Raw genomic sequence first — 12,932 nt, forward strand, 5'->3', positions numbered from 1 at the left:
CTCATCACCCTCAGAGTGAAAAATTTCTAAATCTGCCCTCTTTCAGTTTAAATCCATTGCCCCTTGTCCCATCACTATGTGCCCTTGTAAAAAGTCCCAGCCAGCCAAGCATCCAGTGCAGCGAACAGTGGGATTGTTAAATCCCCCAAACCATTCCATTCAAAGGTTCTTTCCTGATGCTCGTTTCCATGGTGGCCTTTGGAGGAAGGTCGTCTCTTCCATGAGCGTTTCAGCTGCTCGGCCCTCACCGGCGTGCTGAGGCTCCGCGTAACTCCTGGGTTTGATCATCGCTTCAGCGTGTAGAAAGCCTTTCACTTTGCCTCGTTCCGTGCAGTGCAGTTACTGTATTGATCAGACTCAGGAATTTGGGAGCAAGTCGCCGTCGGAAGACTGGATTGCTGGTCCTTTGGCTCTTCGTGGTACTGGAGTGGTTGAAAGGGAGCAAAGCACGTGTGACTTAGACCGTGCCCTTTTCATCGCAGCAGAGCTACTTCATCTCCGTGTGCTTTTCCCAGATCACCAGAAATGCCAGCTGTTCTTGGAGATATTTCTCCAGGATCCTTCAAATATAACCCTGTGTTATTCATCAATGTCTACAGTAATTAACTCGACAGAATATCACCGCCTGGAGATGGGCAGTGGGGAAACTGGAAGGGGGAGGGAGGCCGCGGGCAGCCGGGCTGCCCACCCCAGTGCCTTCGGAAGCGGCGCTCCCGCTGCCGGCTTGTTTAATGATAAATGCCCTCAGGCTGCTCGTGAGTTACTGATTCAGTGATCGTGCGAGGCTGAGGATGAGGAAGGAGGCGGAGGAGTGATGGAGGGCAATTCCACTGCTGGATCCTTTACCCCCTCGCAGCGGTGGAGCGTTGCTGACCTCGTCGTCGTAGTGGTTTATTTTTCCTTAAACGTTGCGGTGGGAATATGGGTAAGGGCGTTTTCTCTTGTTCCCTTTCTGCTCCTTTTTTTTTTTTTTGGATAGATGTTTTTTTTCAGGACCAGCTTTTCTGCATGGAATGTTTTCAAAGCCTCTGTTTTCCTGTTGTAGTTTGTTACGTGTTTTGTGTGTCGTTTCTCATTCACTCCGTTCTCTTGTACAAACTCTCTGCCTCTTCACCTCCTATGGACTCCTGTAGCCGGAGAAGAAGGTGGAATTCACCGCAGCACAGACCTCTCCTTGGCCTCTGGTCTGCTGGCTGTGAGCAGCTCTGCCGCTTGCCTGTCAAAGGGTGTTGAGACAAATACCCTGTTGAACAGAAAAAGCCCTCAGCTACCCGCGGTCCCAGACAAAGGTTCTCCAAAGCCATCTATTCTGCCTTGCAGAAGAACCGTAGCCAAAACCGAGCCCTATTAGCCAACCTGTCTGCTTGGGATGGCAGTAGGACAGGCGCACCCGCCGTGCTTCCCCCTTTCGGGGTGCCTCCTTTGCTGTTCATGGCTCCAGGTACTTGGGGTGCAGCCACCGTTTCGTGTAATTAAGCTCAACTTTGCAGGGCTCCCATTAATTATCCAGAGTCTCCTGTCTCTTGGCTTCTTGTCTGGGAGACTTGGTTCTTGGTTTCTTGGTGTCTTGTCTGGGTTTGCAGGGAAAGGGTGCTCCACACTGATCTTTTCTCCTCCCAGGCTTCCTGCAGGGTGAACAGGAACACCATCAGTGGCTATTTCCTTGCTGGCAGAGACATGGCGTGGTGGCCAGTAAGTAGAGACACCTTGGGCAGCAGGGATATCCAGTGCCACTCTCCCTCCCACCAAATTCCCTCTTCTGCACCCCTGCTTTCTCCACCACCTGCCCGTGCTTTCCCCTGCCCTGTACAGGATTTGTGTCCTCGGAGGTGCGTTTCCCTTCTCATTGCACAAAGGGTGCTGTAGCCCACCTGGCTTGTTGGATCTCCTCATGGGCTGCTCAGAACTTGGGAAGGGGTCGTTGGAGTCAAACATCTGTCTCCACCAGCCCCGAGGGCTCCTAGTTGCTCCAACAAGACATGGGTGTCCCAAGTCTTTTTTTCTCTCTTCTTGTTTTGGTATGATCTTGGCAAACTGGTTGTAGGTCCTTCCCGTGTCTGGCACTGGCTGCTTGCACAAGGCCACCTCCTGGCAGGGTGTGTGGCCACCGTGGCAAACGCAGCAACATGTGGCTGCTCCTTATTCTCCTGAAGACAAGAAAGTCTGTCCAAAACACACCGGGGATGCCCGGATGGGCTGACTATGCAGGAGCGCTGGTTGCTGGGGCTCACGCCTACCTGGGTTTCAGTCTCTTGAGGGCTTTTCTTGCAAAATATGTGCATGCTCCTCATCTCACATGGTGTATCTTTGGCCACGCTTTGCTTCTAGAAGTGGCGGGGTGGTCTGCGCTCTGCTGCTCCCGTCCAGATGTTATTTCTGCCTCCTCCTCTTACTGAGTTATCTCCTTGGGGCTGTGCTGCTGGAGAAGGACTAAAGCTGGTCCAGCTGGCATGACTGCTGTGCCAAGCGGCAGGGAGCTGGTGGCTGGGCACCCCAGCACCTCCTCTGCTCCTCCGCAGATCGGCGCCTCTCTCTTCGCCAGCAGCGAAGGCTCGGGACTCTTCATCGGGCTGGCCGGGACCGGAGCTGCCGGGGGAATCGCTGTCACCGGCTTCGAGTGGAACGTAAGAAACGTGTCACGTTATTGAGAAAATGAGTTTCTTGAGCTGTGTGGCAGCAGATGGCCCATTTCACAGCAGCTTCGCACAACATCTTGAAAGGCTTGGGAGGAGTCGTGCGGGGGCTAATTAACGCAACCCTGCTAACTCAGCTTCTCCAGCTCATGTCTAGTGCACGTACAGCCAGTTTGGAGTCAACTCAAGCCCACGTACTCAGGGTAAAAGGGCACTTCAGTGCAGAGCTTCCTAGCCCAGCTGAGTAGGTCACCCATTCCCTGCTTCCCCACCTGCCGCTTCCAAAGTCCTCGGGTTCTGCAGTGAAAATAGGGCATTTGGCTTGCTTGGTGCTCAAGGAGTTAGTGGGGAAACGTCTGATCAGGAGCTGAAGGGCTGAGAGGAGCAGGATCCCGCTGGCAGGGGTGCGAGGGGCGTCTCCACCATGGCTTTGTGCCCCCGTGCCTGCCGTCTGAAGATGTTTGGGGATGGAAATGTGTACTTAAGGGTGAGACGATGCTGGGTCCAGAGTGATGGACGGGTCTAGCACCGCAGTCAATGTCGAGCTGTAGCAGGATCAGCGTTTTTTCCATCTGTGCCATGTTCCTTCTTCCCAACAGGCGACTTACGCTCTTCTGGCGCTGGCCTGGGTGTTTGTGCCAGTCTACATTTCATCTGGGGTACGTACAGCTGCCTGGAGCCTGCTGTGGGAACCATGGCCCTGGCCAGGTCCCCTGCTTCCTAGACTACTGTCCCCACTGTTCTTTGAGACTCCGGAGCCCTGCAGCACTGCCCTGGGAATACAGCTCTCCCCCACCTTCCCTGGGACCATCCCTGGAGGAGGGGGCCTGGACAGGGCAGCAAGCGCTCTCTTTCCCCCTGGCAGATTGTCACGATGCCCGAGTATCTCCAGCGAAGGTTTGGAGGGGAGAGGATCCGGATGTACCTCTCTGGCCTGTCGCTCCTGCTCTCCATCTTCACCAAAATCTCTGTGAGTAGCTCCTGCTGGACTCCGTTGACAGATCCACAACTGATTTTCAACAATCAAAAAGTTGTTTTAGGGCTCAAACCTCATGTAGCCAAGTCAGGGGAGAGCAGCTGCTGCAGGATGCTCCAGGAGGGAGCAGACAGGAGGTGGGAATGCGTGGGCAGGTGCCATCTGTGACACCCGGTGCATTTGTAGGTAGATCCAGCAGCGATGCCCGTGGCTGGGTGTCCCTGATGGATGCGTGGCTGGATGTCAGGATTCCCAGACTCATGATGCACTTGCCTTGTAGCAGTGGCTGTGGATGAAACGTGTTCAGAGACTGGGTTGCATCGTCTGGGTTTTTCCTCTGTGCTCTGGCAGCGATGCTTTCCAGCACTCCCCGAGGGACCTGGCAGAGCTGGGAACTGGCTTGGGAATGCATTTGTAGCTTTTGGGCACACGGCTTTTCTGAGTAAAGGAGGTCTTGCCGCACCTATAAGATGCCCAATCCTGTACAGAAAGTGTCTGATTTTCGGAAACTTTTCCATAGGGATATTTTCACCCCATTTTTGCTTCATTCACAGTTCCCTGTGTGCAGCCCCTGCTCCCACTGCCCCTTGGTAACCGTGGGAAGGGTTTATCCCAGGTAAGATAGCTGAAGAGCCTGTGACACCAGGCCTAGGGCAAGCGGAGAGGCTGGGCACAGACAGCCCTGGGGGGCTGGAGAGGGTGAGGCAGAGATCGGGAGCAAAGGGAAGCGATCTGGAGGACAAAACCTGCAGAAGGAGCAATCCTGCGCCACCGCCTCTGATGGAGTGGGTGGATCTGAGCTGGGGTCTGCTGGGGTTTCTGCATTTTGCTGGCTAAAATAAGTAAATCTGCTTTTGCAGTTGACTGGCTGCAAGAAGTGGCTGTTTGCAGGGCAGGGGGCCGGTGGGGAGTTTCTGCCTCCTCCCTGGTGGCTTCGCAGCCCCAGGCCCTGGGCTGAGCTGTGGGGTGGGATCCTCTGGACGTCCCTCCAAGGGATGCAGAGGATGGAGCAGCGTGCAAACAGGGCCCGCTGTGCACGTCCATCAGTGCTTAATGCGAAGGGAGAGGCTGTGCCCACCTCGGATAGAGCCCAGCGCTGCGTGATGGGATGTCCCTGGCTCCAGGAGACCCCTGTCTTCTTCCCGTGAGCTGGTCTCTGACCTCGGGCAAGGCATGATGCTTTGGGTTCAAAAGGCAGGTTGTAGGGGAGATGGCAGCCCATCCCGTGTTCCTGCTGACACAGGGCTTTCAACGTGGCAGAGGTGATGCTGATGGCTCTGTTGGTGCAGCTGCCACCTGCATTTCCCCCCACAAAACCATGTCCTGTCATGCTGGAGGCCATTCTTCCCATAAAATTGATATTTATACTCTTATCGTTCATGGCATCGAAAATCCTACGCATTTCTCCCGAAATCAGCCTGGAGGCTCCTGGAGCACCGGTTCAGTTTGGGCAGTGACGCTTTGATTGTTCCCTGGTTGTCCTAATGTCCAGTAAACTGTTGTCACTCACTCTCTCCTGCTCCTGATGAAAAGCCAGGAGGAGCTCGAGGGAAATGCTGGAGCATCCGTGTCTGTGGTATTGGTCCCTGGGAGCTGTGTGAATCCCTGCAGGCATTTAAAAAGAAAGGTTGGAAGCTGAGAGAGGATTTCTGGTGGGGTAGTTTGTTCTTGCTGGTCTGAATTTGAAGAAAGAAATCACTGGTCGTTTGAGGGCTGATTGTCTTTGAGTCTCTTCTATCACAGACGTCCTCTCTTCTCTTACAAAATGGTTCCCTACCATGTCATGGGGACGTGCTTGATCCCTTTGGTTTCCAGGCTCTCCGTGGCTTTGCCCAGAAAGGATGGACATCCCACAGGTTCGTTCTTATCTTGGGAGATGGTTGTGGTGTCTCCCCTTGCCTAACACCAGATGAACCTGTAGATGACCTCTTCACTGTGCCTGCACCAATGGGAACCTCTGTGGTTCTCCTGGCCCTTCTTAGTACAACATTCCATTTGGAGCCTGGTGGACACTCCCAAATGCCTCTTCCTGTGCCTTTTTGCAGCCAGTGCTACAGTTTCTTTGGTCTGCTGAGTTTTCTCTGATCTCTGAGTCACACAGGATGCAACAGAAGAGGAACCAGCCTAATAAGGGGATTATCTTGGCATCTGGCTCCATTCATGGTAAATCTCACAAACAATGGTTGTTTCCAGCAGTGGGTTGGGATGAATGTCTGCCGACACACGGGGCGTTGCCAAACTGGCCCAATGTCCCGTCCCCGGTGGTGACCGCAGCGGGGAGCGTGGGAGGAGAGTGCAAAATCTGAGGCAATTAGGCAGCGCTGTCGCCCGGTGGGGGTTTCCTTTGGTCCTCACTGGGCACTGCCTCAAAGCCTGGGACTAGTTGGCTTTTCCTCCCTCTTCTCCCTGCAGACTCTGGGTTTAGGCACGGTTCTCCGTTCCACGTTCTCCTGAGCTGAGACACAGCATCAGTGCTACTCCCGTGGCTCTTCTTTTGGGGCAGAGGGGTCGACAGTCCCTCTTTTCCTGGAATTTACCCTTTGGTGGACCTCAACCCTCTACGTTTCATGGCAGGGTGCAGCAGGGCAGCCCAAAGTCCCGCTAAGAGGGAGTGTCCTCCCTGGCTGGGAACACGAGAGGAGTTGCACAGGAGTCCTAGCCTTGGCGAAGAGCCCCTGTGGACTCCTCTGTACCCTGGGTAACTTGTTCTACTGAGGTTTCGGCTTCACCAGTTGTTAAATCCAACGTGTCTCTAAAGCCAGCTTTCATTGGGAAGGCAATAACGATGTTGGGTAAGAACGAGTTCCCAAGTGAGGTCACTGGTGGAGGCAGGGATCTCGCTGGATTATGAAGCCTGACTTCAAAGGCTTCTCCTCTACTTTTACAGTTGAAAGGACTTGTTTTATGAATAGATCATGCCTGGTTTTAATTAGCTTGTTTTTGTATTCGGGGTGTCTTATTGACGACTCAGTCACATGTGCTTTTATTTTTTCCCACCCTAGCAGAATTGCCAGGAAGGGAGGTGGAGATACCTCTGCTTCCTCATAGCAAAAGGTTTAGACTCATTTGCAGACGACTGCAAAAATGATTAGGCATTGAGAAAGTCAGGAGAAGCAGTTGTGAAATACCTCGTCCAGGGCTGAGTCCTTGCAGCTGGGCTCTGGGAAGGGTTTTGGCAGAAGCAGGCAGTCATGAGGGGCACGACTTTCTGGCTGCTGCTGAGATGACAAGTGATGGATCCCTCCAAGTGACACTAGGAGCTCCTGAAGACACCAAGGATGCTTGGCTGGAACTGTGCTAGGGAGGCTCAAAGTATTTTTGGGTTCCCACTTCAGGTGATGTTGGGAGGAGATGGCCGAGAGCCCTTGGTTGGAGCTTTTCTGCCTTGTAGCTGAAGCTTGCACTGCGTGACTGGCTAGTTGTCCTCTTGTAGGGCTGCTTGGTGGTCTCTGTGGTATCAGGCTGTGGTTGGATTGTAAATGTGGTGGAAAGGCATCAGAGGAGCCACTGGTAGAGGTTTTGGCATGGCTGCTCATGAGTTGGTTCCCCTTCAGCAGGACATTCCAGGGCTGAATTGCCTCTCGGTGCTGGCAAGGGCTCTCCCAGAGACATGGCCAAGCCCAAGTGCAGCTGAGGACATGTAGTACTTCCCTTGGGAATGCCAGGCGTGACTGTGGTGTAAAGCCTGGTCCAGATGTTGTGGAATTGTCCCTGAATAAGGATCCTCAAAAATCATGATGTAAGTGCTCTTCTGGTCAGTTTGATTTGTGATTTAATCAAGTTATGCCTAACGGTGTGGGCTCATCTGCTAGGGAACGGGCTTTCATGTTGTGCTGAAGCTGGATATGTGCTCACCTACTGGATTTTGTGGCTGATGGAGCCCTGCCAGGTGGCACACGCCTTGGTTCTTCCATTGCGTGATCCTACATGGCCCCTCTCCATCACCTGATGATGGTCCTCAGCTCCTGCGTGGTGAGCTTGCTGGAACAGTGCTGGGAGGAGGAAGGGCAGAGTTGGGGAAAGAAGGTGCGATATGGGAAATAGCACCAGTCCGCCACGTAACTAATCCCAAGAGACTGCTCCTGCATGACGGGGCAAGAAAGCCCTGATGTTTGGGGGATGGTTTCTGGGAGGTGTGTGAAGAAAGACGTCAAATTGGAGCTGATGTCTTGGCTGTGGAAAGCCGTCACGGCTCCGGGCGAGGGTGTGGAGTCAGCTTGCCTCTTCCTGCCCCTTCTGGCTTTGTTTCCTTCTCCAAACAAGGTTTTTGTGGAGACACCTCAGCCGAGGGCTGGAGATGGCTGGATCTCAGCTGTGGGTGGCGGCACGGGCACTGCCTGCTGCGCCCGGTCCTTTCCTCCCGCAGCACCACTGCTTTTGTTGGAGGAGTGCTCCGGCTTCCCCTGAGTCTCTGCTTTACACCTTATTCCCACGAGACTGACCAGACCTCCCTGCATGGGTCCAACCCTCCCATGGGTGGGAAATGGTGGTCACTTTTGGGGTGTCAGTCATCTCGAGGGAGTTTGGCAGGTTGAAATGCTGCTGCAGCCCCCAGGGAGCGGGGCAGCACCTTGCTCCATCCCACCAGCACCCACCTGAGCACTGCTAAATGACTTGAGTGACAGGGCACAGAGTGGTCCCATCCATCATTAAAGGCCTTGCAGGTACCAGCAGGCACCTCGAAAAGTCCCGGCACCTGGGAGAAGATTCCTCTCCTGCCCCCATAAGCATTTTTTAGGCTCGCTGCCACTCTCCTGACCGGTCTGACAGCCCAGACTGTTGAGCTGCAGCTGGGGAGGGGGGAGCTGGTCCTTGGCAGCCTCTTTGCCGGCAGAATAGGTGCCAGGAGGGCAAATCCTGCCAAGCAGAACGTGAAATACCAGCTAGAGCCGCCCTCGTGTGTTGGCCCCGCGGGGGCTGTTGGAGTGCGGAAACTGCATGGGGTGTGCTGAGCTGGGGGGGTGGCTTGGGGGAGCACAGTCTCTCAGTTGGTAGCAGGTACCTCATCTCCAGGGCTCTGCAGAAAGCATGGTGAGATGCCACCTGGAGAGCAGGGCACCACCAGCAGTGGAGGGGGCAGCAAGGAGGTAGCTCAGGGCAGGGTCTGGTCCTATAAAAAGCTGAGTGTCTCCTGCTCCTTGTTTTCCTTTCAAAGGCTGTGGCAGCACAAACGCCCCAAGACATCCCATTTCCAACTGTTACATCCTACTGTCTGCATCCAGCTGAGCCCAGTCGCAAACAGCTGCTGGAGCTGCTTGCTCCTCTCTTTCAGGGTTGGGGGAGAGTGGCCCGTGACACCCATCTGCAGCAGTGACATGGCCACCCACATGGGACCCCAGGCTTCAGCGCTGGCTTCGGGAGGTGTCCTGGCACAATGTCCTCGCTGTACCCACAGCGTTGGCATCTTCCCTGCCACACCGCTCTTGCGACAGCCCTCGGGTGCTGTCTAGCTGAGCAGATGTCACCTGTCCCAGCCCCTGTGTTTCTTCTTCCTTGCACAGACAGACCTGTACTCGGGGGCCCTCTTCGTGCAAGTCTGCCTGGGCTGGGACCTTTACCTCTCCACCGTCCTGATGCTGGTGGTCACGGGGCTCTACACCATTGCGGGTAGGTTGCTCAGCATCTGCTGGCCTCTGTCTATCTTCTTTGGTTGAACAGCACCACTTAGACTCCTACTTTTATTTTATTATTTTTTTTGCTCCTGGCAGGTCTGTGGGGGTTTCTACTAATGGGGTTCATTTTCCCTGTCCTATCGAGCCGGTATCTGAGCATCCTTCTCGAGCATCAGCTCAGAAGATGACTCAGTGCATGACCTCTCCTTTGTCATTATGGCTTTTCATTTGTCATAACTCCTCCGTCACGTAGTTAAACGCTTTCTTGTGTGTGTACCTATTTGTAACAGCAATAATTAGGGCTTCTCCTATTAGGAGACTATTACTATGGAATCTGCAATCCAAGAGCCCTTTATCCAACTCTTTTCCCTCCCACTTGCCCTGCCTGAAATGCAACCTGCTGCCCTCCCTCTGCACAGCTTTCAGGAATAGTTCTTGCCCATGCCTCCTTGTCGTGGGACCAGCTATTTTTGTGCAGGTTCAATCCATACGATTCCTTTGTGATTTGGACGCAATGAGGATTTGGAGCTGGAGGTGGAAATCGTGGGTTCCTGGCTTGCAGTCCTGCTCTCGGACCGCGGGACTGCGTATCCCTGGCGACCCTTTTGGTTATTGTTTTGCCTGGGACATTCCCTCCCTTGGAGGTGCCGGTGGAGACACCCGGCAGTAAATTCTCCCTCACTATCTCGTCCCAGCCATCAAAACGGGAAACAGTTTAAGTATATCTGAAACACGGCGGATTTTGCAAGACTTTGCTTTTAAGCAAATCCCATCTCGTTTTTTTTCCTGCCCACAAGGCTCGTTGCGAAGTAAGGCACTTCGGCGTGAGCTCAGGCAGAGGGTGTGATCATTGCGTCACCCTGATCCTGAGAACGTCCCTCCAAATCCCAGCCACAGCCGGGGAGGGTGCAGCCCTGAATTCCCAGGATGTGACTCTCTGACTGGGGTTGAAACGGGTTCAATTTTTGACCCAATTTCTCTAGCTCCGCTACTCTTCAATGCTTTTGTTCCTGTGCTGAGTAATTGCTTTCTGGCTAGATAAGCATGTCCTGGGCTTGCAACAGGTCTGGAAGGAGAACTTGGGATGGGAAGGGAGAGATGCTGCTGGCTGGATGGCCAAGGGGGACCCCACTTAAGCATCAAGTACTGGAAAAATTAAGCTATAGGGCTGGGAGGAGAGCTGAGGGGTGTATGAAGGGGAGACCTGGTGTGACGTTGGGGACAGGTGGGATGAATGATGGAATCAACACCCTGAATGTGTTCTGCTTGCTGGAGCATTCAAAGAGCTGGGGCTGGGGCTGGACAGTGTTGTCCCAACTTCTTGGGGCCGTGGGGCTGTGTCCCTCCCCTCCTGCCATCCCTCGGCCCCCTGCGGCTGTTGGCTGCTCCCCCCACCCCACCTGCAGGGGACCCACCGAGGAGCTGTGCCCCCCACTGCAGCCCTTATCACCGCGGCGTTGGCAGGACCAGGCTGGTGACAGGCACGTCCCCATGAGCGCAGCCAGCTTTATTGGGACTGTATGACGGAGCCAAGCCCGAAGCCGGCGGCGCTCCCAACACTGTGCCTTGCTCTCTTCTTGCGCAGGGGGGCTGGTGGCTGTCATCTACACCGATGCGCTGCAGACACTCATCATGGTCCTCGGAGCCGTCATGCTGGCAATGAAAGGTAAGAGCTGGGACAGCACAGATCCTCCTTCCAGGGGGACCTTCTTTCCCCACTCGGGCAGCCTCAGAAATAAATAAAAAGACAGTCTGAGCAATTCGATGGCCAAGATGCCCAGTAGGGCTTTGACCCATAGCAATTGCCTAAAGAAAGTCCATGGTCCCCCTGTGTCCCCTCTGCCACTGTGCTTGCCCTACATGCCGTTCCTCTGGGTAGAAGATGCCATGGAGCATCCCCTGGTCCTCCATGTGGGGCTGTCCCGGCACTGGACTTCCCATGGCCATCACTGCTCCGCGTGTTTACCTCTAGTCCACGTGCTTCAATAGACTGATGGAGCATTTGACAGCGAAGCAGCGTTTCCAGTTTTACTCTGGGAAACTTGCAGCAGCGTTATTGTGGGGTCTTCAGGCAGGATCCCACCGCACAGGGACATGATGGCAGAAGGCAGCGGCAGGACAAGACGCTGCTGCAGGGGATCGCCCGGGGATGCGGAGCGTGGTGCTGTGCCTTCCTCCTGCTTGGAGCGAGCATGGTTCATCACCAGCCCTTCCTGAACCCTCGGCACTGTGTTGTCTCCGTACCTTCAGCTGCTGAGCACCCCTGGGAGGCCGGGAGCATTGGCAGCCGCGTTCTGCCATTGGGGCTCTTGGCCCCGAGGAGTAGGAGGCAAAAAGTCAGGTCCCAGCTTCAAAGGCAGGTGTTTAACTACAGAGGACGGTTTCCAGAGGCACTCCTGAGATGATTTCCACCATCTCCTGGAGAAGTCTGCTTAGGAGGATGGGTAGCAAAGGCTTTGACCCGAGGCCGTGGATGGGGGAGCAGCCGCAGACCCGCAGCCAGCCGGGTCCCGTGGCTGCTGCCCTGTGCAAAAGCAGAGCTCGCTCCCGGGCGAGCCCTGCACGCAGCATGCCATATGTACAAAACCTGAACGAAAGGACAGATACTTCCCAGAGAAGCGACAGGAATGCCAACTGCCCCAGCAGGAGTGAGGAGCTGCACCGGGCAGAGGAGCGGGTTGCCCATCCAAGCAGCTCTGAGTGGTGGCCGCAGCCTCGGCGTCAGACGAGGTGCTCGGACGTTGCTGAGCATTGCCTGAAGCCATAGTTGGCCATGGAGCTCTGGGAGCTCGGCCGGGTGCAGCCACGCAGCGCCGGAGGAGGAGGGCAGGTAGGGAAGGTTTGGAAAATCCCCTCCAGTGACTGCAGAGCCCAGCGTTGGCTTGGCCAGCCTGCAGACGTGGCACAGTGTGTGCAGGGGGGCGAGGGTGCGTGGGAGAGGGACTGGCCCAGGGGAGCCATGAGACAAGCTGCTGGTCACACAGGGTTTTTCCCTCAGGTCTCGGAGGACCTGGAGGCTGGTACAGCTTCAGGGGTGCTCGGATTTCTCCAGCTTTTGTCAAGCTCAGCTAATAAAGGAGACTCTCCCGTTTTACCTCGTTCGTATCTTCAGACTGCGACAGCTGCAGCAATGATGGTAACGCTTGTCTGCGAAGCCGTGACCGCTCCGGGGCCGCTCTGCCCGGACCGTTGCCTCCCCTGGAATGCCGAAGGGAAGACAAAACCTATTGCTCGGCTCCGAGGTCGCATCTCCCAAGGGAGACTTGTGCAAATCCTCTCGGGTGCGATGCTGGGCAGAACAGCCCCGAGTCAGGCAGTGAGCGGGTGCAGACCGAGGGGCTGGAGACAAACCTTAGACTGCACTGAACGGGGAGCTGGCGGCTGTTCTGGCAAGCAGCGGTGCTGGTGGTGGCTCCACTTGGCTCTGGCATTGCGGATAAGAGAGAACATGCCACCCTGCACCCCGCTTGGCGTTCACCGCGGCGACGTGAATCCCGGCGGAGCCCGCGGGCTGCAGGCTGAGCTCCCGCTGCCCGGAGGGTTTTGCCCCTCTCTTCTGTCTCAGCAGGCAAAGGTGTCGTGACTTGTCGGTGAACACCCTTGGGGAGGGAGCAGGCCCGCACCCCCGGGCACAAATCTCTGCTTTCAGTGCTCATCCTCTGCCTCTGGAGAGCCTTTGTTGGTGCCCAACGCCCACGCGAAGCTTGGGAG

At 55.3% G+C, this 12,932-nt stretch overlaps 1 protein-coding gene across 4 annotated transcripts in view; it reads left to right on the top strand.

Annotated features, from left to right (window-relative positions):
- Positions 1-814: 814 nt before the first annotated feature.
- SLC5A10 (solute carrier family 5 member 10) overlaps positions 815-12,932 on the top strand; it is a 40,512-nt gene continuing 28,394 nt past the window's right edge. For 3 of the 4 annotated variants that reach the window (XM_086622469.1, XM_086622468.1, XM_086622471.1), the window contains exons 1-7: positions 815-925; positions 1,621-1,692; positions 2,520-2,624; positions 3,233-3,292; positions 3,499-3,603; positions 9,111-9,216; positions 10,807-10,887. In XM_086622469.1, the coding sequence (XP_086478595.1) occupies positions 815-925; positions 1,621-1,692; positions 2,520-2,624; positions 3,233-3,292; positions 3,499-3,603; positions 9,111-9,216; positions 10,807-10,887 (640 nt within the window). The remainder of the gene's footprint in view (positions 926-1,620; positions 1,693-2,519; positions 2,625-3,232; positions 3,293-3,498; positions 3,604-9,110; positions 9,217-10,806; positions 10,888-12,932) is intronic. The other variant, XM_086622470.1, reaches the window with a different exon arrangement.

Source organism: Tauraco erythrolophus, chromosome 17, assembly GCF_009769465.1.
Source record: "Tauraco erythrolophus isolate bTauEry1 chromosome 17, bTauEry1.pri, whole genome shotgun sequence".
Classification (NCBI taxonomy): Eukaryota; Metazoa; Chordata; class Aves; order Musophagiformes; family Musophagidae; genus Tauraco; species Tauraco erythrolophus.